This window comes from Geotrypetes seraphini, chromosome 4 (assembly GCF_902459505.1).
Source record: "Geotrypetes seraphini chromosome 4, aGeoSer1.1, whole genome shotgun sequence".
NCBI classification, from domain to species: domain Eukaryota; kingdom Metazoa; phylum Chordata; class Amphibia; order Gymnophiona; family Dermophiidae; genus Geotrypetes; species Geotrypetes seraphini.
Genome location: NC_047087.1, coordinates 65,802,314 through 65,830,059, shown reverse-complemented (window position 1 = coordinate 65,830,059; position 27,746 = coordinate 65,802,314). Strand labels below are relative to the sequence as shown.

Genomic DNA, 27,746 nt, shown 5'->3' with positions numbered 1-27,746 from the left:
GATTATTTAAGTCAAGTTAGAGATAGTATCACTCCACTCTGGCCTAGACAGTTTCCATCAGATCATAAAAATGCAGTAAAAGGAAATAAAAAAGCATTTATTTTGGACTTAATTTAGCACCATAGATGAACTCCAGCAGCAGATGTGCAGTTTATCAATGACAACAAATTAAATATGACATTAGCCTTAGGTTGTTGTACTAAAGGTCCATGCTTTCCATTGATAGCTACTTTTTTTTCTATTTTCAAACATTGAAGAACATATATAGCTTCCTAGTACTCTAGTCCTGTTCAATGCCTGTTTCATGAAATGAAGCACTTTATTAGACTAAAAGTGGAAATTTATGCACTTTTGTTGTTCATTTAGGAGGTTATTGTATGCCAAATCTCTTGCAGTCTTACTGCCCTGTAATACCAAAATACATCTGAAAGACTTCAGCACATCCTTTTTCATTCAGAAAATGATAGAGCTGCCCCAGATCCATATGGTTTCCTCTTGTGCCATGCACATCAAATAGCTTTTCTTCAAAAGTTGGAAACTTTTTCTGCATTTGTATTCCAGTGGTTATGGCAGCAGATGTACCAATCAGGGGAATGTCTTCTCTATGGCGAATTAAAATTCTCTGCCAGGTTAGCCGTCTGATTCTGAAAATAAAATGAGAGAGATTAGTCCTTAAGATGTAGCACTACTATTGACTTTATAGTACTAAAAATTGGACTTCCCCCCCACAGGAACCCATTTCCCCATTCTTGCAAGCTCTGTCCTCATCTGCACAAGCCTCAAACACTTTCAAATCATAAGTATTTGAGATTTGTGTGGTTAAGGCAGAGCTTACAGGAATGGGGCCAGGCCAGGGAAATTGAATTCTTGCAGGGATGGGGAAAAATTTGTCCCCGTGTCATTCTCTACAGTCGAGGTAGTGCTTTCAGCTATCAATATCACCAATGTACACCTTTTTTAAAAGCGCCTGTTAGATTACAAAAGTTGGATAGTTCCAAGTCTAATAAATGCTGGCATTGTAATCTGGAACCAGGGACATTAGACCATCTACTCTATTATTGTCACTTCATTAAGTCATTTTGGGATTCAATTTGTACTCAAGTAAATTCTTTATTGGAAAACCATTTTGCGCTCTCATATGATACAGTTTTATTTGGAATGGCTATGAGAAAAAAGAGTCAAATTTCATCACATAACAACAAACTTTTATTAGTTATGACAGGGGTAGCCATTCAACATATTACCAACAATTGGAAAAATCATAAGAATCTTAATTATACATTCTGGTGGAATGTGTTGTGCCATATTTTTAAGATGGAAAGAGTAATAGCAGTACAAAAAGGGACATATAATAACTTTATAAAGATATGGGGGCCATTGGAAAAATATTGTGATGAATAGACATCGTTCCTTTCTGTTCCTTTTCTTTTCTTTCTTAGTTTTATCTAGCACACTCAAGGGGGGAGGGTGGATTTGGGATGTAATTAAATATGAGATGTTATAATATTGCATATTCTATTTTAATTGAGCATGGGATGAAGGGGGGAGGGGGGAATTTTACATGATTATAGTTCATATGTTAGATCAGGGGTGCCCAATAGGTCGATCGCGATCGACCGGTAACTCGCCAAGGCAAAGTGAGTCGATCCCAGGACTCACTTTGCCTTGGCGATCTATCGGGCCGATCAATCTTCCTCTCCCCGATGTCAATTCTGCCGTCGGAGAGGAAGTTCGGGCCAGCCAATCGCTGCCTGGCTGGGCGGAACTTCCTCTCCGACGGCAGAATTGACGTCGGGGAGAGGAAGATTGATCGGCCCGAAGCAGAGAGAGCATGGGGCGGCTTCGGGGCCTGTTATCCATTGGTGGCGTTTGGGTCCTGTTCCCCGATGGCAGTGGCAGTGGCTTGGGGAAGGGCAGGCAGAAAGAAAGAAAGGGGGACGGCAGAGAGACAGAAGGAAAGAAGAGAAACAGAAAAAAAGAAAGGGGGCATGAAGAGAGAAAGAAAGAAAGGTCAGGGAGAGAGGAAGAAAAAGTTGGGGGAGGGAATGAGGTGTGGAGGAGAGGAGGCATACAGGCTGAAAGAAAGATTTGATGCACAGTCAGAAGAAGAAAGTGCAACCAGAGACTCATGAAATCACCAGACAAGGTAGGAAAAATTATTTTATTTTAAATTTAGTGATCAAAATGTGTCTGAATTTATATCTGCTGTCTATATTTTACAATATGGTCCCCTTTTACTAAACCGCAATAGTAGTTTTTAGCGCAGGGAGCCTATGAGCGTCGAGAGCAGCGCTGGGCATTCAGCGCAGCTCCCTGCGCTAAAAACTGCTATTGTAGTTTAGTAAAAAGGGAGGGGTGGGTATTTGTCTATTTTTGTATGGTTGTTACTGAGGTGACAGTGCATAGAGACCTCTTTGAAAAAACCCCGGAATGGGAATGATAATTAACAATTCTATGCGTACAGTGTGCGTTGAGTTTTTTTTAAATTTTATTGTTGGTAGATCATTTTGACTTGGTCATTTTAAAAGTAGCTCGTGAGTCAAAAAAGTGTGGGCACCCCTGTGTTAGATAATTACAGTGCTATATTGAAATTATTTTTATGATACATTTTTATGCACTTGTTTGATTTGAAAATGAATAAAGATTGATTTTTTAAAAAAAAAAAGCGCCACTTATGTCTGGTTTGGATAATGTATGAGGAAGTTCTTAGCACCAGGATTTCCTAATAGCTGTAAGCATCAAGTTAAAGTCTTTAGGAACAGAAACTGTGAAAAATATATTATTGGAAGAACTGAATTTAGCTAAAAGTAAGAAGTTACTTCTACTTTAAATGTTTTAACTTGGAAACAAGGAAGTTTAGAACATTGTAATGCTGTAGGCTCATGACAGTAAGAGCTCTGTTAAATAGTGTTTTTTAATATAGCGACAGAATATGGGAAAAATAACCCAGAGTTGTAGAAAACTGGAACACTCTGCCAGAGGCTGTTATAGGGGAAAACACCCTCCAGGGATTCAAGACAAAGTTAGACAAGTTTCTGCTGAACCAGAACAAATGCAGGTAAGGCTAGTGTCAGTTAGGGCACTGGTCTTTGACCTAAGGGCCGCTGTGTGAGTAGACTGCATGGCACGATGGACCACTGGTCTGACCAGCAGCGGCAATTCTTATGTTCTTATAAGCTCTGATGTCATTTTTTATCTTGTGGCCAGAACTCCTTCCTTCCTCTTCTAAAAATATTTACAATTTCAAACTTATAGAAGAGAATGATGGCAAAGCCAGTGGACAGGTGGTCTGAAGATCCAAACTTCCATTCTGCTGTCAATGATACAGCAGAGCGAGATGTTAAATTGATAACTGACTTTGCCACTAGCATCATCATAGATCCAGTGTAGCATGAGGCTTTGTTGCAAGGAGTTAAGTAGCATTGCAGGCTTTATCCTGACTATCTCAAGAAGACATTGAATGTTTGGAACACCATTGGTAGATGAGTACACCAAAGGATACTTGTTTAGCTATTAGCAAAGTATATTACATTTGTTATTTTCTACAATAAAGTGCAGATACTGAAGATAGAGAATGACACAGTGGCTGTTACCCGTGGCTAGCCGCAGGAAACCGTGAGGGGGGAAAAGTGCTCACTGCGGGTACGGGGACAAGACCATCCACCACCCTGTGGAACAATGAATGGCCTTGTCCCCGCAGTTAAGGGAGGGAACACGCGCGTCCCCCTCCCTCATTCCCTGAAGCTATCTCTACCTCCCTCCCCCTTACCTTCACGGCGCGTTTTGAGTAACTTCTTCACAAAGCCATCAGAGCCTGCAAGCAGTAGCGTGCATGTGTGGGCAGAAGCTTCTCTGACACAACTTCCGGTTGCATCAGAAGAGAAGCTTCCACCCACACATGCAAGCTACTGCTTGCAGGCTCTGATGGTTTTAAAGAAGTTACTCAAAATGCACCGCGAAGGTAAAGGGGAGGGAGGGAGATAGATAGATTTGGATAGGTAGGAAAGAAGGAGGGGTGCTGAAGGGCGGTGGAGGAAAGGAGCAGACGCTGAAAGGAAATGGGGAAGAGAGAGTGGGGAGAAGATGCTGAAGGGACATGGGGAAAAGAGAATGGGGAGAAGACGCTAAAGGGAATGTGGAACAGAGAGTGGGGAGAAGATGCTGGAAGGGAAGAAGACAGATGCCAGACTATGGGGGAGCAGAGGGAAGAAGATGGATGCCAGACCAATTGGGGGGGGTGAAGGGAGAGTCACAGTAACAGAGCAAATGGAAGATGCAGAGAGAAGACAGACAGTGGATGGAAGGAATTGAATGAAAAGATGAGGGAAGCAGAAACCAGATAACAAAGGTAGCAAAAAAAAATTTCTATTTATTTATTTATTTTCTTTTTTGCTTTAGGATAAAGTAGTATATTAGTTGTGTTTATAAAAATTTATAAACAAAGCCCTGCCAGCTGAACATCTTTCTCTAGTTTAGCAGCCAGAACTTTGATTTATAAGGAAGGAATAAGCTAAATATTGCAGTACTGAGGCTTGTATTGATACTGTGGGGATAGTAGTTGCGGGGACAGGGCAGTGGCAGGGACAAATTTTTTTCCCCATGTCATTCTCTAACTGAAGGGTCATTTAATAAAATACTGCTAGATTTTTTTTACATAAAATGTCTGATATATCATTACCGAGTTTGAAAAAAAAAAGTTATATCTATACCAAGAAAATTGCTCCCTTAAGCAAAAATAAAGCTCTTTTTCTTAAAATTTGCTGCTATCTAATCAATGGCTTGAGTGACCCCAGGATGGGCTTTAAAAATTTTTTTAAAATATTTTCTGATCAAGCACAATTCAATTCATGGGAAAAACTTCAATTTGTGGTTTTTCTGGACAACCCTAAGTTACATGCTATAACACTTGAGTGCAAACCAATCATGAAGGTCCTCTTAGAAACCCAAGCCAGGAACAGTGATTATGGCTGAGGCTACAGCTCCAGATGTATCATAATAATTATAAAGACTTGATAAGGTGGTAGGTTAATTGCTGGAGATCTAGCTAGAGCAGTGGTCTCAAACTCGTGGCCCGGGGACCACATATGCCCCCCCTCCCAAATACTATTTTGAGGCCCTCGGTATGTTTATCATAATCACAAAAGTAAAATAAAACAGTTTTTTGATCATATGTCTCTTTAGCTATAAATTACAATATTATTGTTAAGACTTAGCCAAAAGGAAAGATTTATAAACTATAAAGAGTTTTACTTCATGCAAAATTGTCATTTCTTTAATAAGACAACTTTTTTTGTCCGCCATTCAGGCGGAGCTTTCCCCATACTGGGGAGCTCTTGTACACCAAGAGCTACAAAAACCATGAAAATACTGAAAATAATAAAGAAATATACAGAGCAAATCAGTAAGACACCATCCAGCTTGCAAGCAAAAGAAAAATCTTAAGGGGGCAGCAGAGCCTTCTGGAGAAGGAGGGGGAGTTAAAAACCTGGAATGGATTCCTTTTGCACAGCTTGTGAGCATGCAGAGAATATCCTACTGACCAGAATGACACACATATTGCACTAGAAATGCAGTAAGATGTATACAACAGAGCTACCTAGCTATTTACTGCACTTCACTGGCTTTCTGTAGGACTCCACATAGTTTACAGACTTTTATAGTTTAGGTTTAGGATTTTACATGGTGGTGCTCTAGATTATCTCCCACCCCAAGAATATCAATATAATAATAATAACTTTATTCTTGTATACCGCATTACCATGGAAGTTCTATGCGGTTAAGTTCTATGTCCCATCCTTGTGTGTTCTCTTCATGATTATCATCTTAATATGTAATCACAAAAAATGAGAAAAACAACTGCACATCCAATCAGGAATAACAAGAAGCAGCAGAGACAACCAAATGTCTAAGCTGGTAGAATATTAAAGCACATATATAGTGGTAAAACAAGGGAACAGATCCAACATGGACTGTGTTTCAGCTAAACAGCCTTCATCAGGAGTCCAAAAAATCTGGAAACATACTAGTAAAATGACTCAGATACCAGTCTTGATAGTCATTGTTTTGAAAGTAACAGTAAAAAGTACAAGCACTGCCCAGTGACATTAAATAACCAGCAAGACTGGTATTTGTTACCCAAACTCTGCAAGTCATTTTACTGGCAGTATGTTTCCAGATTTTTTTTGACTCCTGATGCTGGCGTTTTAGCTGAAACACAGTCCATGTTGGGTCTGTTCTCTTGGTCAGCTCTGCTGATTTTTGTTGTTCCTATTTATCATCTCAATATTCTATGAGTTCAGGAGATCACACTAATTATAATATGTAAATAAACCCTTGCAGATGCTGTACCACAATTCTGAAATGATTTGCCATTAGATCTTAAGGTACAGATTTAATTATTTAACATTCTATAGGAAGTTGAAACCCTGGATTTTTAACAAAATTTACTAATGTTATTTTGATCTGGTGGTTGAATTTATGAAAGTGGGCTCTATTTCTATTTTTCCTAGTCTTATATTTTTAGTTTATCTTACTGTATAGCATGATCATCGTATATAGACTTTTGTAACTTGTTAATTTAATGGTTTTAATTGTGCTGTGATCTATTGCTTTGGGTACAGATTTACAACAGCATTTCAAAAAGTAACAGCAAATTGACAGTATTTTTTAAAATGAACACCCTGGCATTTCAAACTACTGCGCAGAGAAGATACATTCTTAGAGGAAGTATTGACACTGCCCGATAGAAGGCATGCTTAATTGGAGGACACCATATACAAAATGGCAGCGCCCTTAGCAGTTTGCACAGTAGAAAAGAAGCAAGCGATCATTAGATTTTTGTGGTCGGAGGGTGTGAAACCATGAAATTCATAGAATGATGCAACAGTATGGAGATGCCACATTGGCAACTGGAGAGTGTACGAGTAGGTAAATGCGTTTAAAAATGGGCAGACATCAATCCCTGATGAGGAATGCTCCATTCAGCCCAGCAAGGACATCACTGATGAGAAGGTGGGTCATGTTGACAACATTATTTGTGAAAACAAGTGCATATCTTTAGAAGTTATGGCCAGGGAATTGAATCTCCGGCTTGGATCCGCACATACCATTGTCACAGAGGTTCTCAAGTATCGCAAGTTGTGTGCATAGTGTGGGCCTAGGATGCTGATGAGCACAAGATGATTCATGTGCAGACTTTGACAGCCTTTATTGGCACGGTATAACGATAAAGAAGAAGGCTTCCTGGCATGTATCGTTAACAGGGGACATAGTGATGGGTGCATCACTATGAGCATGAAAGCAAGAGGCAGTCTTCATTCAAGTTTATTAATATGTTTGATGAATCGCTTATTAAAATTACTAAGCGATGTACAAAAATCAAAATAGAGAATAATATAAAGAAACTAACATTTTAACAGTATACTTTCATAAAATACAAACATGAGTCGGGAGGGAAGAAGTTCAAGTCTCACCCTTCATGTGAAAGCTACTGTTCACTTTTCTGGGATATGAATGGATCAATTTTGGAGCACTATCAGGAAAAGGTTGAAACAGTAAATAGTGCCTGATACAGAGGACGAGTTAAAGCCAAAACTACAGAATCATTGCAGAGGACTTTTGTCTAAAGGCATACTTCACCTTTATGTTAAAAACATCCTCCATACAGCCCTGATCTTGTGCCCTCTGAGTATCAGGCGTTTGGAACCTTGAAGGATGCTTTGAGAGGATGAAGATTTGGAAGTGATGGATGATGAGATCAATGAAGCAATGCATTCCTGGCTGAATGTACAACCCAAAAAGTTTTTTCCCCAACGGAATAAAGAAGATGATACAACGGTGTAAGAAGCGTGTTGACAAAGAAGGTGATCATGTAGAAAAATTACATATAATTTGTATCTCTAACTGAATTATATAGCTCAAAATATTCAATTTGCTGTTACTTTTTGAAACACCCCCATAATATAGTATAAACTAAATTTAAATTAAACAGACAGTAGTAATATGTACCAGTTCAGTGTAAAATAAAAGTTCATTGAAGCAGAAAGTAAAAACTAGGTCATGGGGCAGAGATCATAGATCACAATGGACCTCTGTTCTGCTGGATTATACCAGTGGTTCTCAACTCAATCCATTGGGCATACCTAGTTAGTAAAGTCTTTAGGATACCCAGAATTATATACAAATTTATCTTCTACATATGGCCTGAGGACTGGGCTGAGAATCCCTGGTCTAGATATTACTCTTTGCTCCAGAGTGAAGGTACATGTATAAAATGGACTGAACTGTGTATTCAGAAACATGCTTTCTACCTCTTCAAAGTGGCTTGTAGCATCAAGGTACATTTTGACTGTGTGACAGCATTTTGCCTTTCATGTACATGTGAACTTTTCCGTTTTAAAATTATTTTGGTCAAAACCTTATCCATTCATATTTTACCTTTCCTATACATACATACATCATTTTCTTTAATAAAAATATACCAATATAATAATGTACTAATCAGTGTGAAGATATTTCTGAGCAGAAAGTATTGATAACATAAAAAAAAATATATATATATATATAAAACAACCTTGCCCAAAATTCTTCACAAGTACGCTGTAGGCCTTCTACACAGATGACACCAGGTTTACCTGGCATGCTAAAACCAGACAGAGAAAGCTCTTTGGCCCAATCCAAAATGTTCTTCCTTTTCTGTTTGTTGTAGATGTGATGACTATATATCCACAAGCGAGTGAAAATGGCATCTTTAGATGCAACAGTACTGGTGTCTGATTGTGAGGAAGGCAGGTGCTCCTTGCTAAAATACAGAGCAGCATGATCTTTAATCCATTCTGTTGCACTCAGTATACAAACATCTCCACTGCAAGTATTCTTTAAATATGTGCATAGATCAGAATTTAGTTCTGCTTGCTGGGTCCGGATCAGCGATGGTGATCTAGTGAAGATTAAACACACAGTTAACATCTGACGACATTTATATTCAGTCCCTAAGATAACTAATAGGATGTCAACTAGTGATGTTCAAATGATGGAAATAAAACCAAATACCTAAGGTAACTGGTCAAATACAGATGCTTCTTTCAGCCCTAGTCAACTAATCCATAATCTCCAGAATATAAGCAGTGACAGCAAGCATAGCACCCATAATATGTAAAAGTAACATCTATAAACAGTACACCTTATTCAGTATGATGCTGCATGGGGGGGAGGGGATGCTGCTGCTGCTGCTGCACAGGGAAGGGGGGAGGGAAATGCTGCTGCTGCTCCCAATTGGGGAGAGAGAGGGAAGGAGGGAGAAGGACGACAAGGGAGAGGAGATGAACAAGAGATGCCACGTCTGAGGGAGGGAAAGGAAAGGAGATTCCAGATCATAGAGGGGGAGGCAAAGATGCCAGGGCATTGGGGGGGGGGGGGAGGGCAGGAGACATGCCAGACCAAGGAAAGGAAGGAAGGAGGACGGACGAGAAAGGAAGGAGAGAGATGTCAAACCATGGAAATAGGGAGGGAAGGTAAGACATAGAAAAATAGATTTTGAGAAGCAGAAAAATGTAAAAATTGAATGTTAAGTTAATGCCAAAGATGGATGCAAGGCAGAAAGTGAAGACAGAGAGAAAAACAGTCAAAGAACAAGAAGGCCTTGGAAACATGGTTAAAAGCACAGAAAAATGAAGTCACCAGACAACAAAGGTAGGGAAAATGATTTTATTTTCAATTTAGTGACTGAAATGTGTCTGTTTTCAGAAAGGAAAGATGTTAATCTTTAACTGTGAGGGCCGCAGAAAAAAATAGGGCACTTGGAGGGCTGTAGAAAAAATAGTTAATATCTTATTAAAGAAATGACAATTTTGCATGAGGTAAAACTCTATATTTTATAAATCTTTCCTTTAACAGTTAGATTTAGATTGATCAAGAGCACCATGGTTTATAAAAAGGTAGTGACTATATGCTATAGCACCACACCGCAAGGAGAGAGGGGGCAGTTCTTCAAACAAGCAAAAGTGAATTTAAGAGCAGATAAAACTATTTATGAGTTTTTATTGGATATTTTAAATTGCAGAGACCACATAAAAAATCAATAGGAAATGTGACTAGCTGAATGGCAGCCACTGGTATCAGTTGTTCTACTCCGTCTCCCTCCCCCTCCTCCACAGAGAAAGATACTCATGTGTTAGAACCACCTCTCCTGATTTTTTTTTTTTTATCCAATACAATCCAATTATAACTTAAAAAAAAAAAAAATCACATCACCCTAATCAAAACTGACCTTCCCTCCCTCACCTAAAGCTGGAAAGCAATAGAAGTACTTAGTGCTTAGACTCTTGTCATTGCTCCCTCATAAGATTTGGCTTTCTGCATAGGTTTCTGATCTAATAGGAAATTTGTACAGAATTAAGGATACCACAGAAAAGAGGGAGGTTGGATGGGGGATGTCCCCTACCTTCTGTATATATTTCCAGAGCATCACAAACTTGTGCAGGAGGGGTGTGCAGAGCTTGTGAATTTGTGCATGTTTACTAGTCCCAGCCTTCTGCATGTCTTGACTAGAATAATAAAACATCTGCACAGAAGGCAGAACTTTTGAGACAGTTTTCACTTATAGTCCCAGTCCTTTCTGTGGTTTTGGTCTAACAGGAAGTCCGAGTTAAAGGAAGTAGGGCCTGTAAAAACAAACATATTCACAGGCTGGTTGCTTATGGCCACTGTTAGCTTTCAAACCCACTGAGCTCATGATCCATGGTTCGAGAACTACAGGATTAGATTTGTATAATGAAGCAACTAGTAGGGAGAAAATAATCCGCAGAATAGCAGTTGGTCGCTCTTCAATGAAAGCTCTCAAAGTATTCAAAGGCAAGGAAATAACTCTCCAAATTAAGATCAGACTTGTCCGTGCACTCATTTTCTCAGAGGTCAGTTATGGATGCGAAAGCTGGACACTACGGAAACAAGATAGAAAGAAGATTGACTCATTTGAGCTTTGGGGCTGGAGAAGGATTTTAGGTGTGCCATGGACCACCAGAAGATCTAACAAATCAATTCTGGAAGAGATCAAACTGGCTATGTCACTCGAAGCCTGAATGATTAAGTTACAACTGTTTTATTTTGCTCACACCATCAGAAGAGACAGATCACTGGAGAAGGACATCATGCTAAGAAATGCAAAATCATGAATTTGGGCTGCAAAAACCCGAGGGAATAGTACAGTTAAGGGGTGAAGAACTAATGTGTATGATAGAAGAGTGGGACTTGGGTACGATTGTATGTGATGATCTTAAGGTGGCCAAACAGGTTGAAAAGGTGACAGTGAAAGCTAGAAGGATACTAGGTATATAGGGAGAGGTATGGCCAGTAGGAAAAAGGAGGTATTGATGCCCCTGAATAAGACTTTGGTGAGACCTCATCTAGAATATTGTGTACAATTCTGGAGGTCGCACCTTCAAAAAGATATAAAATGGATGGAGTTGGTCCAGAAGAAGGCTACTAAAATGGTGCATGGTCTTCGTCATAAAGGCGTATGGGGGCAGACTTAAGAGATCTCAATCTGTATACTTTGAAGGAAAGGCGGGAGAGGGGAGATATGATAGACACGTTTAAATTCCTACCTGATATAAATGCGCATGAGTTGAGTCTCTTTCATTTGAAAGGGTATAGGAAGAAATTAATAGGGCATAGCATGAAGTTAAGAGGTGATAGGCTTAGGAGTAATCTAAGGAAATACTTTATTACAGAAAGGGTGGTAGATGCGTGAAACAGTCTCCCGGAAGAGGTAGTAGAGACAGACTGTCTGAATTCAAGAAAGCCTGGGATAGGCATATGGGATCTCTTAGAGAGAGGAAGAGATAATGGTTACTGCATATGGGCAGAATGGATGGGCCATTTGGCCTTTATCTGCCATCATGTTTTTATGTTTCTAAGATTGAAGGAACCAGGCGAAGAGGGTGACCTGCAATCAGATGGCTGGACATATTGAAAACAACCACTGGGGATGACACTGGAGGACCTTTCCGGACTAGCACAAAGCAGATTTCTTTTTAGATCCGTAATTCATCAAGTCGCTAGGACTTGAGCATGTATCGATAGCACCTAACAACAACAATGATAACAGGTGTTTTGATGTATTGTAGACATACACCAATTGTTTTTGCCAGCACTCACCTACCTTTACAGTTTGTTAACACATTAGAAGTTGATAGAGGAAAAACAAGTTATTACAGTCAAACTGTATCTGGTTATGCTGGTATCACCCTATTAAATTATAGAAACTAAATCATTATTTTGGTGGGTATGCAAATGAGGCTCTGGAAGGCCTGAAACATGGGCAAGTATTTTTAGTTTCTTGCTCTTAATTGATCCAAGCAAAGAAGGGAAGAAGTCTTGCCTCGATATGTGATAAATAGAACAAGAGGTAAGAGAAATGTCCACATCAACTAATGGTACTGTTTATTGATTAGAAAAGTCCTAACTAGGATCCCAGTTTTGACAAACTGAATTGTCTTCTTCAGGGGACAAAAAACATCTTCTTGGCATCTTCAGAGGTTTGCACACCAACATCATAGCCCACATATGCTAAGAACAGTTTTCCTATTCAGCTCCAGATAATTGGGAAGATGGGGCAATTTTTAATTGGCATATACAATAACACCCATATATGATAAACTCTGTATAAGTTTATCCACCCAGGTCAGGTCTGGACTTAATGCCCCTATGCAGGGAAAATAAAGTGGGAAATTTATGCCTGCTAATGTGTGTATATATTTTCTGTATGGCAATTTTCAAAGGGACAAGCAAGCATGTACTTTCTTGTACAAAAATAAAAAGGATGATGAAATTTATATACAGTAAAACCTTGGATTGCAAGTAACTTGGTTTGCAAGTGTTTTGCAAGACACGCAAAACATTTTAATAAATTTTAACTTGATATACAAGCAAGGTCTTGCAATACAAGTACATACAGTATATACTCATCACAACTGAGCCGATGTTTTCTCTCTCTCTCTCTCTTTCTGACACTACAGAAGTGTAGTGACTGTTCTAAACAAGGAAGGTCTTGCAATACGAGTACATACAGTATTTTCTATTAAAGTTTTTAGGTTGTGGAGTTTCCATTATTTCTTATGGGGAAATTCGCTTTGATATGCGAGTGCTTTGGATTACAAGTATGCTTCTGGAATGAATTATGCTCGAAAACCAAGGCTTTACTGTATATACTTGCTGCTCAGGTTAAGTGCCCTGTTAGAAAATGCCTAGAACATATGGCCCATGTTAAGATCTACTGTCATCTAAACATGAACTATTCTATAAATATACAGTACCTGACAATAATCTCTGGTGGAGCAACAGGGTAATTAAAAGGATATGCACAGGACACAGAAAGAATTTCCTAAAAATAAATAAATTTAATTAATTAAAATGATTCTGTAATGTGTATGCTATAAAACATACTTTCTGATTATTTTTATAACTGATATTTTATTGCTTTATACAGAACACCTAACACCTACCCACCTCTTTTACTGAGGTGCACTAACCAATTAGCGAGCGCTAAACGCTAACACATCCATAGACTAACATGCACGCATTAGCGTTTAACGCTCGCTAATCGGTTAGCGCACCTTAGTAAAAGAGGGCCCTAATGTCACTAGAAGAATCGATTCCCTAAGAAACAGAAGGAAGACGTCCCAGCAACAAATTTATAATCTTCCACTTTTTTATGCTTTATTCTTTTGTGTGTCTTGAGCCCCCTCTTGCACAAACAAAAATGAAAAAGAAAACTCAGGGTGTAGAGGCTGTAGCTCTAACCACTATGCCACAATAAATTCCATGCTAGTGAATCAGTGTTGAAGCATTATTTATAAGATAGAAAATTTCACAAATGTTTGACCATATTTTAGATATGGTAATGTGGGCAGCCAACACCTTTTACAAAGCTGCGCTAGGGCCTTAACACGCAGAATAGCGCACGCTAGCTGCTACCGCCTCCTTTTGAGCAGGCGGTAGATTTTCGGCTAGCGCGCGCTAATCCAGTGCGTGCACTAAAGCCGCTAGCGCACCTTTGTAAAAGGAGCCCCAAGTTCCACATGTATACAGATAGGAGTTGATTTAATTGGCCAGAAACAGTTCCTGGAAGGTTAAATTGTCTGGGATTCAAAGAAAGAAAAGTTTGGAGACTGTTTTGCTGAAGTGAAGAATATCATCAAGGCTAGCCTAACATCTGGAGAGAGCTTTGAAGACATCTCTGTGGACCTAGATCAGGCATGTTGAACTCTGGGGCCAACTAGAGCTAAAACTTTCAAGGGATATTGTAGCATATTTTTATAATTTCTGAGCAAAGGTGGCTGCCAATGTAAAAACTGACGCTCTACATCTGGAAAACAGAAGATTTTAAGGATCTCTTGTCTATTACCTGAGGCACCGCAAGGAGCTTAAAGATGTAACTATAAGCTTCACGGAGAGAGCATTAAATATTGTTGGCTCCATACTTTTGGCATTACCTTTCAGGGGAAAATTTGGATTCCCAGTTTTCACTGCACCCTTGATTGGATCATGAAGCACCTAGCAAGCCTTGAAAGATGATGCTTCCAAATATTTGTGAACACTTAAGGATCCAAACGCTGCTGACAAACCTCCCCCACCGCTCTGGCTTGCACAATGCTTGCACAGGCCAGCCGCGAGTACCTCGCATCTGGAGCACAATGAGCATTTCTTTCCCCCCCCCTCCCCCTAATAGTGCTCATTGTGCTGAAAAACGCCCTAGCTGTAATAAAAGTGCCGGTTAGATGAGAAAAAAAACCCCCAATAGAAATGGCAGTTTTAAAGGGAATTGAGCCCTTTAAACCGGCACACCTCAGGATTTTTTTTTTTTCCACTTAGTCAGAACAGATTCCATGGCTCTCAAAGCTGGAGGGCTAACCAACCAGGGCACCTCTACAAAAATGCGGAGGAAGGTGGGGGAGGGACCCAGCACGAGACCCACCGTGTTTAACACCCCCGAAGTCGAACGGATCCCCAAATAGGACCCGGCTAAGCTCTATCCGGCACAAAAAGGGGAACCAGGAGTCCAAACACAAAAAAGAGGGGAGCCGAAATTAGCCTACCACCTACTACCGGAGACTTAGGAAGACTGAATTAGTAGAGGGGAAGCTGTACTGATATACAAGTTTGATCTCAGTCTCCACCCATCTGTAAGGAACTATACCCATAATACCCATCTGTAAGGAACTATACCGTTCTATCAAGCGATACAGAATTGTGATTTATAAAATGGCAATTGTACAGAATATTGTTTCTTTTTATACTTTAATAAAATAAGTTTAGTATAAAATCATAACTATTTGAGGCTTCTATGGATGGGATCAGATGGTTTTCAGGGATGGGGACAAATTTTTTTCCCCGAGTCATTCTCTAGTCCATTGCAAGAGTTTCTGTATCACACACACAATGTCCCACTATACAGTAAAGCTTTCGGAAATCCTGCTTTACAGCAAAAATTATATAATGTAGTGGGATTTGAGGATTCTTCATTCTTCATGTTATTCTGACCTTTTACCTTTTGAAAAATGCCCTCCAACTTAACAGAAAGAATGACATTCTTGCTCCATTGGCACCTGCTAACCAGGACACAAATATCCCAAGTACCAGATGGAAACTGCTAATTGCCATGGTGACCTGGCACCTGGAATTTGTCAAACCCTGTCTTTAATAGCTCCTGGAAAATTCAGTAACATAATATTTATAATCATAGAAAAAGAAGAATACATTACCTCTCCTACATTAGGAATTTCCAATTTTATAGTAATTATGAAATGAATTTTTGAAGATAGCACAAATGAAGTCTGCTTTTCAACACAATCCCTCAGTTCTGCTAAAGCCAGGTGATCTGTCACAACAAATTCTGCTTCAGCAGGGAACATGCTAGAAAGCAACTCTAATTCTGAAAGCTGGGCCTCTGCCTCTTCTAGCCCAATCATAGCTGGCTGTTTTCTAAACAGGAGAAAAAAAGTGACATTAAACGTTTATATAGAAACTGATGGTGAACAGTAGTATATGGGTTATTCCATGCCAAGTGGTCTAATGGTCCCCACCATTATGTTTCAGATTTTGTTCAAAATTTGCTCATAGAATAGTCAGGGTACTAAGAGAATTTTCCTAAGATTTTAGATTTCTAACTGCAATAGTCACTGAGCTAGACCCACTTGTCTGGTTGGATGCTGGCAGAATTGTGCACAATGATGAATAAAGTTTCATTTTTAGCTGCTTGTAAAATTTGAGAATTGGTCAAGAGTGATAATTTTTGATAGTCCAGCATAACCTTTTGTGCTAGTTGCAACAATGCTATTATGAGCATCATGAATACTAAAGCCCACCTGAACAACTCCCAGATCTACCTCTCCACATTGGATATCTCTGTGGGAGTTCAGGCCTGAATTTCAGACTGCCTGTCCAACATTGCTGCTTGGATGTCTCGCCACCATCTCAAACTGAATATGGCTAAAACTGAACTCCTTATCTTTCCACCTAAACCCGCCTCCCCCTCTCGCCGTTCTCTATTTCTGTGGATAACGCTATCCTCCTCCCTGTCTTGTTGGCTCGCAATCTTGGGGTGATATTTGACTCCTCGTTCTCCTTCTCTGATCAGATCCAACAGATTGCCAAATCCAGTCGCTTCCTCCTCTATAATATTACCAAAATCCATCCTCTTCTCTCGGAACACACAACCAAAACCCTTGTACACACTCTCATCACTACTGCAACGTACTTCTCTCAGGCATTTCCCGCGCCCGTCTCTCGCCTCTTCAATCCGTTCAAAATGCTGCTGCACGACTCATATTCTGTGAGAGCCGCTATTCTCACATTACCCCTCTCCTCAAGTCGCTTCATTGGCTCCCCGTCCATTTCTGAATACAGTTTAAACTCCTCTTGCTGACTTACAAGTGCATTCTCTCTGAAGCCCCCTGATATCTCTCCTCGCTTATCTCCCCCTATGCTCCCCATGATCTCCACTCATCTTATCTGTACCCTTCTCTTCCACTGCCAACTCCAGACTCCGTCCCTTCTTTCTTGTGGCGCCGTATGCCCGGAACAGACTGCCTGAATCAATACGTCATGCTCAGTCTCTGGCAGTGTTCAAATCCAAGCTAAAGACTCACTTTTTTGAAACTGCGTTCAACTCAACTCCCACTCACTGCTGTCAGATACCTATACCCACTACAATCTCCTCAACCCTGAAATGTCCTGTCTAAATTAAATTGTAAGCTCTTCTGAACAGGGACTGTCTATTGTGTTTTAGAATGTACAGCACTTTCAGCGCTATAGAAATAATAAATAGTAGAAATAGGTAAAGAATTTGGCTTTTGATCCTGCACACTGGTCATAAGATCATCCAACCCTTACCAAAGAGCAACTGACTTAAATGGCAATTTGCTCAGTGTAGCTTTCGAGGATAACTCTCCCCGCCCATTGTCTGATCCAGAGTATTCTACAGGCAGAAATAGCATACAAAGAAACCTTGCTCATGACCCTGAATAGATTGTACAGAGCATCTGCCAAATAATCTACTCCCAACATAAGGAACTAGGGATCCATGTCGGCATCCATTCCCGAAGCACGACGTGTGATGTATGCTGCCGCCTTCAAACCCAAGGCTGCAACTTCAAATTGTCTCTTAAGGACAAAGTCCAACCTGCAGTTCAATATCATTCCCTCTTCACTGAGGAGTGAGGTATGTTTTATAACCTGTTCCACCAGGGAATCCATCTTAGAGGACTGAACAGCTGATGAAATCCAACATCCACAGGATAAAGTTTTGTCATAGCCTTAGTGACCCGACGAGACTACACTGAGCCAGTTGGAAGGCTCAGGAAGTCTATCAGCACCTGTTTTTCTGTTAGTTTCTGTTTATTTCTTGTTTTTCGTTTGAATCTTACTTTGGCCACATCGCTGGACCCAGGAGCAGGCAGGGAGGCTTGCCGGCGTGGGAGCGCTCTCCACCCCTCCCCCCTCCCAACGGGACTGCACAGGACCAGCCATTTCTTCATGAACCAGCCCTAGAGAGCCACGCGAGCACCGCGCTGCCCCTTCAGCCGGGTTGCTGAATAGACCGCCGTGTCAACGGCGCGCGGCTAAGATGCACGGCAAAGGCACGTGCGCCTTAGCACACGCCTTTGTGAAGCGTCCTGGAGAAGCGTCCTCATCTACTACAGACTGTCAGCTAAGTTTCCCTCTTTAAGGCCAAATTATAATTGCTAGTTCTTCCATACATTTATAACTGTTAGGTTCCTAATTAAACACTAGTAGCATAAACAACCATTAGAGACATAATTAACTGTCAGAGGCAAGCCTAACTTTTAAGCTGCATGAATAGTTGCTATATACACGCGCAATTATTAGTCGCTTGAACTAGGACTCCCTATAGGCCCTCCTAAAGATCCGCCTAGCAACCAAGTATAATTGTTAGATATACATACCCTCCATCTGTTAACCACATGAATAACTGTTAGCCACATTCTTAACTATCAGAGACTGTTAATTGCATGTACAACTGTTAATCACATGTTAACATATGCAACTATTAGTCGCATAAATAACTATTAGGCACAAAGTAACTATTAAACGCATATATAATTGTTAGATGCATGTACAACAAGTTAGTTGCATATGTTAGTCGAATGTATTAGTAGCATCTGATCAACCACAAGAGTCAACTGCAAGTGACACATTAATCAGTCGCAGGAATATCTATTAGAAACATGCCCAATTATTAGTTGCTATTACCTGGACCTCCTAAGAACTAATCCCACCTGGATCAGCCAGCCAGGTCTCCTTGAGCACCTTCCTCTCCCAGGTCACAAAAAAAAAAAATTCTAGGGAAACAAAACCTTCCCCTACCTCAGGACTTCAGGAATACTCAATCTACCTCCCAATCATGAATCTCCTACTAATCCTACTGATCTACCTAATAAGCGGTAACATCAAAGACGTTCACTCTCTCTACCCTCAATTACAATCCATCCACCACCCTATTCTATCCTTCCCCTACATCACCAACCTGCAAGAAGACACTACAAATCATATTAATGTAATCTCATATAAAAAAAAAGACACCACCATACCCTTAAAAAAAGAACAAGGAAAACATCTGGTCCGACCACTTCACCTATTATTTTAAGCTGATCTGGTCACACCGAAAATCTAAAACATGTCTGATGATAAAAAAAGAACATCAAACAAGAGGTTATATTAATCCAGAAGAATACTGGTCAGAATACAAACCGCATACAGTAATAGAGGAAGGAATAGACTTCTGGGACCACTGGAATACAACCAGTACTTCCATCCTAGATAAAATCGCCCCCATACATAAAAGCAAAAGCAACGTAAACAAATACAACAAATGGTTCGACACCGAACTATTAAAAATGAAACAAACAGCTAGGCGACTAGAAAGGATTTTGAATAAAACAGGAGAACTGACAAGACCGCAACAAATGGAGAGCCTACATAAAAACCTACAAACAACTGATAAAAGACAAACGCAAAGCGTTTTACTCCACCAAAATTAACTTATCATGCAAAGGTTCACAAGGAATCAATACAAAAGAGTTATTCAACATAGTCACAAACCTATTTGACACCACCCGCTACACCACACCTGAGCACAACACGAAGTTACCCACCGCGAAGGACCTAGCTCTATATTTTGATTCCAAAATTAAAAACATAAAAAATAACTGTATAAGCAATAACGATGTAACAATCATCCCCAGCAACTACCAAATAGCTAATTCACATGACAATGAAATACCTACAGACATGATCTGGAGTTCCTTTCTAGATCCAGAATGGAATACCTACACCAAACTCTACAACAAATACTCTAAATCTCACTGCATCCTAGATACGTGCCCTCTGGAGATTATGAAAGCGGCACCACCAGAATTCAAAATATCACTATTACACTACCTAACCCACAACCTAAAAAATGGGACTTTCCTCACTAACAACGGCCACATAATAATAACCCCATCCCAAAAAATAGAAAAGAATCCTCAGCGCTAATAACAAACTACAGACCAATAGCATCTATCCCATTCATTGTAAAACTCATGGAAGGACTAGTACACACCTGTTCCGCCACTTATTTCTGTCAAATGGGATGATCAGTGACACTCAGAAAAGCACACAGACAATATAAAAGCATAAACAATAACCCTTTATTATACATATATAAATATGAATATAAGCATAAAAAACATCACCGTAATCCCAGGCAACGACCTGCAACGACCAGCCTTCACAATTGGGAATCCTTGCAATTGATAGGTGAGTGGACCCGGGAGACTATCCCTTTAGACGTCTTGGATTCTAATCCTAGGAGCAGAATCCCGTCCTTTTAAAAGGGTGAAAGCTGTTGAGTTCAAAAGCATAAAAGGGTGAAAGCTGTTGAGTTCAAAAGCATAAACAGCTGGTCCTGCTATTACGATTAGTAAAACAGCTGGTCCTGGTCTTTTGTTCCTTGTTTTGACAACACCCAGGTCAGGATATCAGAATGAGGTGTTGCAGAAACGGCTTCCATCTGGTTCCCTTTGATGTTGTTTTGGGCAACACTCAGGTCAAGGAGGTCAGAATGTCAGATAAGCAGACTTGTGGATACATGTCAGTAGTATGCTGAGTTTCAGTTACCCCCCTGGCCAGTCCTTTTGATGTTATCAAGGAGGTGTTACAGAGACCGGTTTTCCATCTGTCCTTTTGATGCTGTTTGGGCAACTCCCAGGTCACAAAGGTCAAGATAGCAGATACATATTGTGGAAACCTTTGATGTTGAAGATCAGATAAGCAGACTTGGAGACATATTACGTTAATTACCCCCTGGTCATAGGCATAACAACACCCAACTAATGGACTACCTTAATCAATTCTCTCTCCTGCATGAAACTCAATCCAGCTTTAGAACCCTATTCAGTACAGAGACAGTAATCGTTGCCATCCTAGACTATCTGCGCCTATTATTTAGTAAGGGCCTCAACGCCCTGATCATGCAATTCGACATGAGCTCTGCATTCGACTTGGTAGACCATGAGAAAATGATGCAATGCTTAGACGCCATTGGTATCAGAGCTGAGGTACTAAACTGGTTTTGTGGCTTCCTCACATCCCGTTCTTACCAGGTACGCTTTAACAACAAACACTCCGACACCTGGAGCAACTCATCCGGAGTGCCACAAGGGTCACCGCTTTCCCCACTGCTTTTCAATATCTACATGTCCTCATTAGGTGTGAAATTAACCCAACTAGGAATAAAACTATTCAGCTACGCAGATGACTTTACGATCATTATCCCATTCGCCAGCTCCATCTCGGAAACCATTCCCAAGGCATCCGATGCCATAAATGAGATGGAACAATGGATGACAGATTTCAAGCTCAAGTTCAACCCAGAAAAAACAAAATTCTTCGTTGCCTCCCCTCACCCGCTTGACAATAAAACCCCACTATGCATCAATAAACTCAACTACCCTATTCAGCCCACCATGAAAATACTAGGTGTTATTCTAGACTAATGCCTAACAATGAAGGAACAAGTGGATTCCCTATTCAGAAAAGGTTTCCTTACTCTCTGGAAACTCAGAACCATTAAATCATACTTCCATACGTAAACATTCAGAATCCTAGTGCAATCCCTCATACTGAGTCAGCTTGACTACTGCAACATTGCCTATCTAGCAATCTCACAAAAGAATATGAGATGTCTCCAAATAATGCAAAATGCTGCGGTCAGACTTATTTTCAGGCTGAAGAAATTCGACCACGTGACACCCTACTATCGGCAGCTGTACTGGCTACCAACGGAAGCCCGAGTAAGGTTTAAATTTGCTTGCCTCTGCTTCAAAGTACTATACGGCCTGACCCTCAAGTACATAACGGACCTTTTCGCATTTTCTAATAACAAACTCAAGAGAAACACACACCCAAAACTCATTTCCCCTCCAGTTAGAGGCTGCAAAATGAAAAAACACCACGAACACCTTCTCTCTCACCAAGCAGTCCTATGGGGCAAAGACCTAGACCAACTGCTTTCGCCCACTACATACGGGGAATTCAGGAAACGCCTAAAAACATACGTGTTCCAGAAATACCTAAACAATTGACCCACTCTCCCTCTCCCTCCCCCCTCCCTATTCCACCTGAACTTACAGCACTGTTATAAATATAATCTGTTATCTTCATCTTATCATAACTTTAAGTTTCAAGTTTCAAGTTTATTCATATATTTGATTAAACGCTTATCCTAGGATACTAAGTGTTGCTATTTATCCCCAACAGGTCCTGTCGGACATTACCTACTAAAATGTACATATTACATTTTCACTCAGCAAATTGTATTTCTATACTATTGCCTCCTGAGGTCTCTGATCTCTGTATTTCCTCTGAATATCTACTTATTGTATTTCGCTGAATGTCCAGCACTCTTGATTGTAAACCGCCTAGAAGTCGCAAGATTGTGGCGGTATAGAAGAATAAAGTTGTTATTATTATTATTATTAGTGACACGAAAGAGCCCTTCCAAGACCTCCCAATGATCTGTGAGCATCTTAATAGTGTCTGGATGGGAGGGAAAGCATGTGGTTTGAGCCTTGGCGCTGCTCAGAATCCAGTCAGGTGTTCAGGATTTCCCCAATGAATATGCATGAGATCTATTAGCATACAATGAAAGCAGTATATGCAAATAGATCTCATGCATATTCATTGGGGAAATCCTGAAAATTCGACTGGATTGTGGTCCTCGAAGAGGGACTTTGACACCCCTGCTTTAGAAGCTGCAAATACAGATAGGCAGGAGCCATCTCACGTAAAATCTTAGACTTCACCTTTTTTTTAAATTAAATTTTCACATCAATTCACAAGAGTAATCTTGTTCCATGCAACACAGGGAAGGAAATCATTTTTACTGATTAAACAAACAAAACTTGTCAAAATACAGAAATATGGTTTATCCCTTTCTTATACCACAATTATGGTAATCTCTTATTTATGGAGATACTTAAAGTAATAATAATTCAAAGGAAAAGGCTTAGTGTGAAACAGTTACCATCTAACTAATAGTCGATTCCTTAATCAGTCCTTGATGATCAGAAACTCCCTCGAGTGGTCTGGAGAAAAGAAAGTGTACTTAATTCCCAAATACCTCACCAGACATTTACATTTACTTTTCTTTGCTCTTGAGTAACTTTGGAAACATCTGGGTACATCCAAATGCATTGTTCTCCAAATAATTTTAGAGAATTCTTAAAGTATAGTCTTGGAATCATATTTAAGTCTTGCTCAAAACCAAAAGAAATTAGAAGAGTAGCTCTTTCAGTCTCTACATTCAAAGTTTGTTCCAAAAAAACAGTAACATTCCCAAAGTCAATCTGATTCTCTCCTCCATTCTGTTTCTCCATCTCTTTTTGAGGTGTTTTTTTTTATTCGAAAGATAGTAAATCTTGTTTACTGGAGAAATATTGTTCGAGGAAATTTTTAAATTTTCAATTAAGTATCTTTTTAGGAAGTCTATGGGTGGAGTTCCAGGGGAAAATGGAAAATTCAAGATGCGAAGGTTTAATCTCCTATTATAATTTTCAATTTGTTCAAATTTTCTATGTATAAAGGAATTGTCTTTAACGATTGCATTTTTTAACATTTGCAACTGCTGTGTATCGTCCTGTATTCATTTGGTTTGTCTTGAGAAATCCATTTTTACTGAGTCAACAGTTTTAGTAAGATTATCAAACTTGGAATTAATATTTATTACCTCCTCAGTTGTTTTACCGATTGACGTCTCCAAGCGTTGAAGGAGTGCCCAAATGTCTCCCAAGGATGCCTCCATGGGAGCGGGATCAATTCCCTCTCTCTCTGTTGCTGTTGAAATCTTCAGCTGCCCTGCCATTACTGGCTCAGCGCCCTCGCTAGGAAGCCCTGTAGATTCCCTTCTGAGATCATAGTCCTCCTGCAGCTGAGCCCCAGCAGAGGTTGGACATGCAGGATTGGATAGAGTCGGAGAGGATAGAGATATTTCGAGTCCCGATAGGGAAAAAATTTATCCGATACCTTCCCCCAAAGTCAGGTCACTTCCTCCGGTATGTTGGGCAACCGAAGGCAAAACCGCAAAGAAGCAGTTGACGGTTTGCTGGGTGGGCATTGAAGATAGGGCCAGCGAAGGTACAGCCCTTATCACCCCCTTCATTTTTGAATGTGGCATGGCGAAAGAGCTAAAAGAAGGTAAAATACAGTGGTGCCTCGCATAACGAACGCCTCGCACAGCGAACGCTGCGAAAAACGAACTTCATGTCTTGCTTCCTACAACGAACTTCGTTTCACACAACGAAGTCGCCCGAGCTGCATCCTTCCGCGCAGGCACTGCGCTTAACTGCCCTCTCTCCGCCTGTGCAGTGGCGGACCGTCGGCTCGCAGGGGCCCGGCGCCTACTGCTGATGCGTTGGGGGGGGCGGAGCTACTCTCGCCGCTTCCCCGATGCTAGAAAAAAAAAAAAAAATGAACAGTTAAGTCCCAGTTTTTGCCGCTGAGACTCTGCCCTCTCTCACTGTAAAATTAGACTCTACTTAGTCTGTCTTTAAATTTAAAAAATGTGTGTTGTTTTAAAAAACAATTATGTTTTTAGATGTATCTAAATAAAAATAATAACAAATTTATCTTTTTTTATGTCATCTTAGCATATTTTATGCTACAGAACGAATTATTTTTTTTAACATGTATTGTTATGGGAAAACGCGTTTCACATAACGAACTTTTCGCATAACAAACTTGCTCCTGGAACCAATTAAGTTCGTTGTGTGAGGCACCACTGTATCTCTAATGGAAGGTACCAGCAATCATCAGTTCTACCATAGCTTCTCACTAGCGGTTCTCACACCAACGCCATCTTGCCACTCCCCCCCCTCCCCCCAAGATAGACTTTACCTTTTTAATGATTTAATCTGTTTATAATGCGAAGCCAGTGCAAATCCTCTAAAACCGTTTTACTGTTTTGAAAGAGTTTTGTATTAGACATTAATTAAACAGGCTGTTGTATTGTGGAAGCTGAAGCTGCATCATTGGTAGACAAAGGGAATTACATTTGTAGACAAAGGGAATTACAGTAGATCATTCTGCTATTTATTAATGCATGTATAGCCATAATTAATTTGAATAATTCCAGTAGGTGCTGAGGTATTTCAGGTTCTATAAGTGGTAACACAACACTGATGACCCAGAAGAGGATATTGCATAGCTCCATTGTACCCGTTAAGATCATCCTATTAATAAAGATGAAACTACTCAAGGATTTTACTAGTCATGCAGCAAGACTACAGAACAAGCCTATCAAACATTGCTGACAGATTCAGCACAGTCATACCCTGCATCTAAACTCCTATGCAGGTCATCTACTGAAGAGAACACCACCAACTTTCTTTGTACCAGAGTTATTTTGGAAACCAACTTCTGGTCTGCCAAAATGATAACTGTCCTCCAAAGAACCCACAAATTGCATATTACAGCCCTCTCTACCAATTACTAATGTGCCACAGGTCTGAACACCATCCTTTCTCTTATGGCCTTGTTTCAAAATAGGAACTATAAGTGTTTCTTTCAAAAATTCTGAAAATAGACCATCACTAGGGATGAGCAAGCTATAGAAAAAAGCAAGGGGGCTAATGTAATTTGAGCTCTTTAATCAAACTAGCTAAATTATGTCATGTGGGGATCATCTACTGAGGAAAGTAATTTCTTATTTTGCACATGAAACTTCATAATGCTAAAAAAAAAAAAAAAAAACCAGGGAATCTATATTTCTCTCTTTTTTGCATACCATAAGTCTTATACCATTTTCTTTCACATATCTCAGTTCTTCTGTGAAATGCAGGCCAATTTTTTCTTCCCATTAAGAAAGTACTCATAAATACAATTTTATCTACCAACAAGCCTATGAGTCCTTTTACTAAAGTTTAACATGTGCTAACAGAATTAGTGCATGCTATAAATACAGCAGTGCCACGTGGCCCATAATGTCTGTTACCGCACACTAAGCTTTAATAAAAGGGCCCCCTAATTCTCTAGTCAAATAACTTAGGGCCTGTTTTACAAAGCCGCGCTAGAGGCTGCTGCGCGGCAACAGCCCCGAAACCCTTTAAATCTCTATGGGCTTCGGGGCCGCTAGCGCGGCTTTGTAAAACAGGCCCTAATCCTTCATCCACAGATCCAGAGGGTGTACCAAGCCATTTCTAAAGCTATACTTGGGCATGCTGCTCTTAAATTTTCCTTTTTCTGATCTAACTTTAAAATGACAGAAGTCTCAATACTTCAGAATACGACAGGTTACTTTTACGTGGGCACCTGTCGTAGACAGGGAGACCTTTTCTGAGGGGGTTCTAACCCTCCCAGAAACATAAATGTGGGGCTTATCTGTCATTTGCAATCATTAAAAAAGGGCAAGCAAATAATAACAGTCCAAGTGCACAACTTTCCCCCAAAACGAGGACTACAACGTTACATCAATTTCATGAAGCATGCATTTAACAGCTGCACAAAATTTCGAGTCACTTACCTGGTCGCAGTGATTCTGCAAACGAGCACGCTAATATTTTTTTTTCAACTATTGTGCAATTGGTTAGCAATTATAACCATATGGAAATATCTGCACCAAATAAGGAGACCAAGCAGCAAGAAATGTTCACATATTTCGTTACTCTGCGTTTGAATTCAACTCTATTAAATAAGTCAGCGCTAAGGTTCAAACTTAATACTTGAACACAACTTAAGCACAAAAATCCTAATATAATTAAGTCATAAAGCATAACAGGTGCTGTAAAAAGGCTAAGAGTCATCAGGAATCTTGCACATTAAGAGGTCAAAAGTCCAAGCAATCAGCGAAACAGTAAACAAAAGCTAATGGAGCTTGCCAAGAGAGACCATATAGCTCAAGGTAGACAGATAAAAGCAAGGAAAAGAAAACCTAAGGGTGGGGTAGCCCAATAGCAACAAAAGAGTTATACATGCAAGGCCAAGAAAATAGAGTGGAGCCCACATTCATGACAGATCGTATTATATAAACTTTTAATTACCTCTTTCACGTTACAAAGCATCAAAGAACGGTAACGCTGTTTTTAAAAGGAACTAATGGAATACTATTAAGGTAACAGTTTTACTCTTATTTTAAAAAATATATATATATTTATTTCAGAGACCACGCTGAAATCCCCAAATAAAACATTTCCAGTAATAAAATCAGGCCCTTATAAGAAACAGTTAAATCCCTGCAGGTTCTTGAATCACGTGTTCTCAACTTCCTCCACTATCCCAGCAGCACAGCTATTTCCTCTTTATTGTACCATAGAGTTTTACTGAGTATGTAGCACGTCCTGCTACTGACACGGGGCTTAACCCTGGAACGCTTACAGTGATTCGTAGTCAATAAAGCAGTATACAGGTAAACGTTCGGAGCTAAGCTGCATTACAGACAAAAGTCTTCGTCATAGCCTTTAGAACCTCACGTCGTCTGAGACGTATCGGGTGCACTTGTAATTGGCCTTTTGCGCTGCAAGTGGTGACAGAGAGGGCTGGAGTTATTTTAGTATAGCCTGTTGATTGGAAAGTGGCAAACCTTGCTGGTAGTGGGATAGGCTGTAGCTCAGGCCGGCAGTTGAAGTCTGGGCAAGTTCTGCACATGCCGGGTGTAACCTGTAATTATAGCTTAGGAAAACCGAAGAGAGCTA

The 27,746-nt window shown here is 40.1% G+C and overlaps 2 protein-coding genes across 7 annotated transcripts in view; one reads left to right on the top strand and one right to left on the bottom strand.

The window, feature by feature from the left end:
* Positions 1-80: 80 nt before the first annotated feature.
* Positions 81-27,671, bottom strand: RWDD2B (RWD domain containing 2B). Of its 4 annotated transcripts, none has more exons than XM_033940644.1 (5): positions 27,430-27,671; positions 15,762-15,981; positions 13,314-13,381; positions 8,573-8,938; positions 81-644 (listed from the first exon to the last, which is right to left on the bottom strand). In XM_033940644.1, the coding sequence occupies exons 1-5, from the start codon at positions 27,483-27,485 to the stop codon at positions 398-400; spliced, it is 957 nt and encodes a 318-aa protein (XP_033796535.1). In that variant the 5' UTR covers positions 27,486-27,671; the 3' UTR covers positions 81-397. The 4 variants fall into 4 exon arrangements, with proteins under 4 accessions (XP_033796535.1, XP_033796536.1, XP_033796537.1 ...); XM_033940645.1 differs by lacking the exon at positions 27,430-27,671 and adding an exon at positions 27,096-27,234; XM_033940646.1 differs by lacking the exon at positions 27,430-27,671 and adding an exon at positions 26,579-27,002.
* Positions 26,955-27,746, top strand: part of USP16 (ubiquitin specific peptidase 16) — a 118,288-nt gene continuing 117,496 nt past the window's right edge. The window contains exon 1 of one of the 3 annotated variants that reach the window (XM_033940640.1): positions 26,955-27,166. The gene's annotated coding sequence lies outside the window, so the exon portion shown is untranslated. Of the gene's footprint in view, positions 27,167-27,319; positions 27,461-27,746 lie in introns of those variants that run through there. The other 2 variants (XM_033940642.1, XM_033940638.1) reach the window with 2 other exon arrangements.

Excerpts from the sequence above, each read along its gene's own strand:
- RWDD2B (XM_033940644.1), bottom strand. The coding sequence starts at position 27,485 with ATGCAGCTTAGCTCCGAACGTTTACCTGTATACTGCTTTATTGACTAC. Across the intron at positions 13,382-15,761 it reads AAATTCCTAATGTAGGAGAG|GAAATTCTTTCTGTGTCCTG; the intron begins GTAATGTATTCT and ends ATTTATTTTTAG. Across the intron at positions 645-8,572 it reads TGTGAAGAATTTTGGGCAAG|AATCAGACGGCTAACCTGGC; the intron begins GTTGTTTTATAT and ends TTTTATTTTCAG.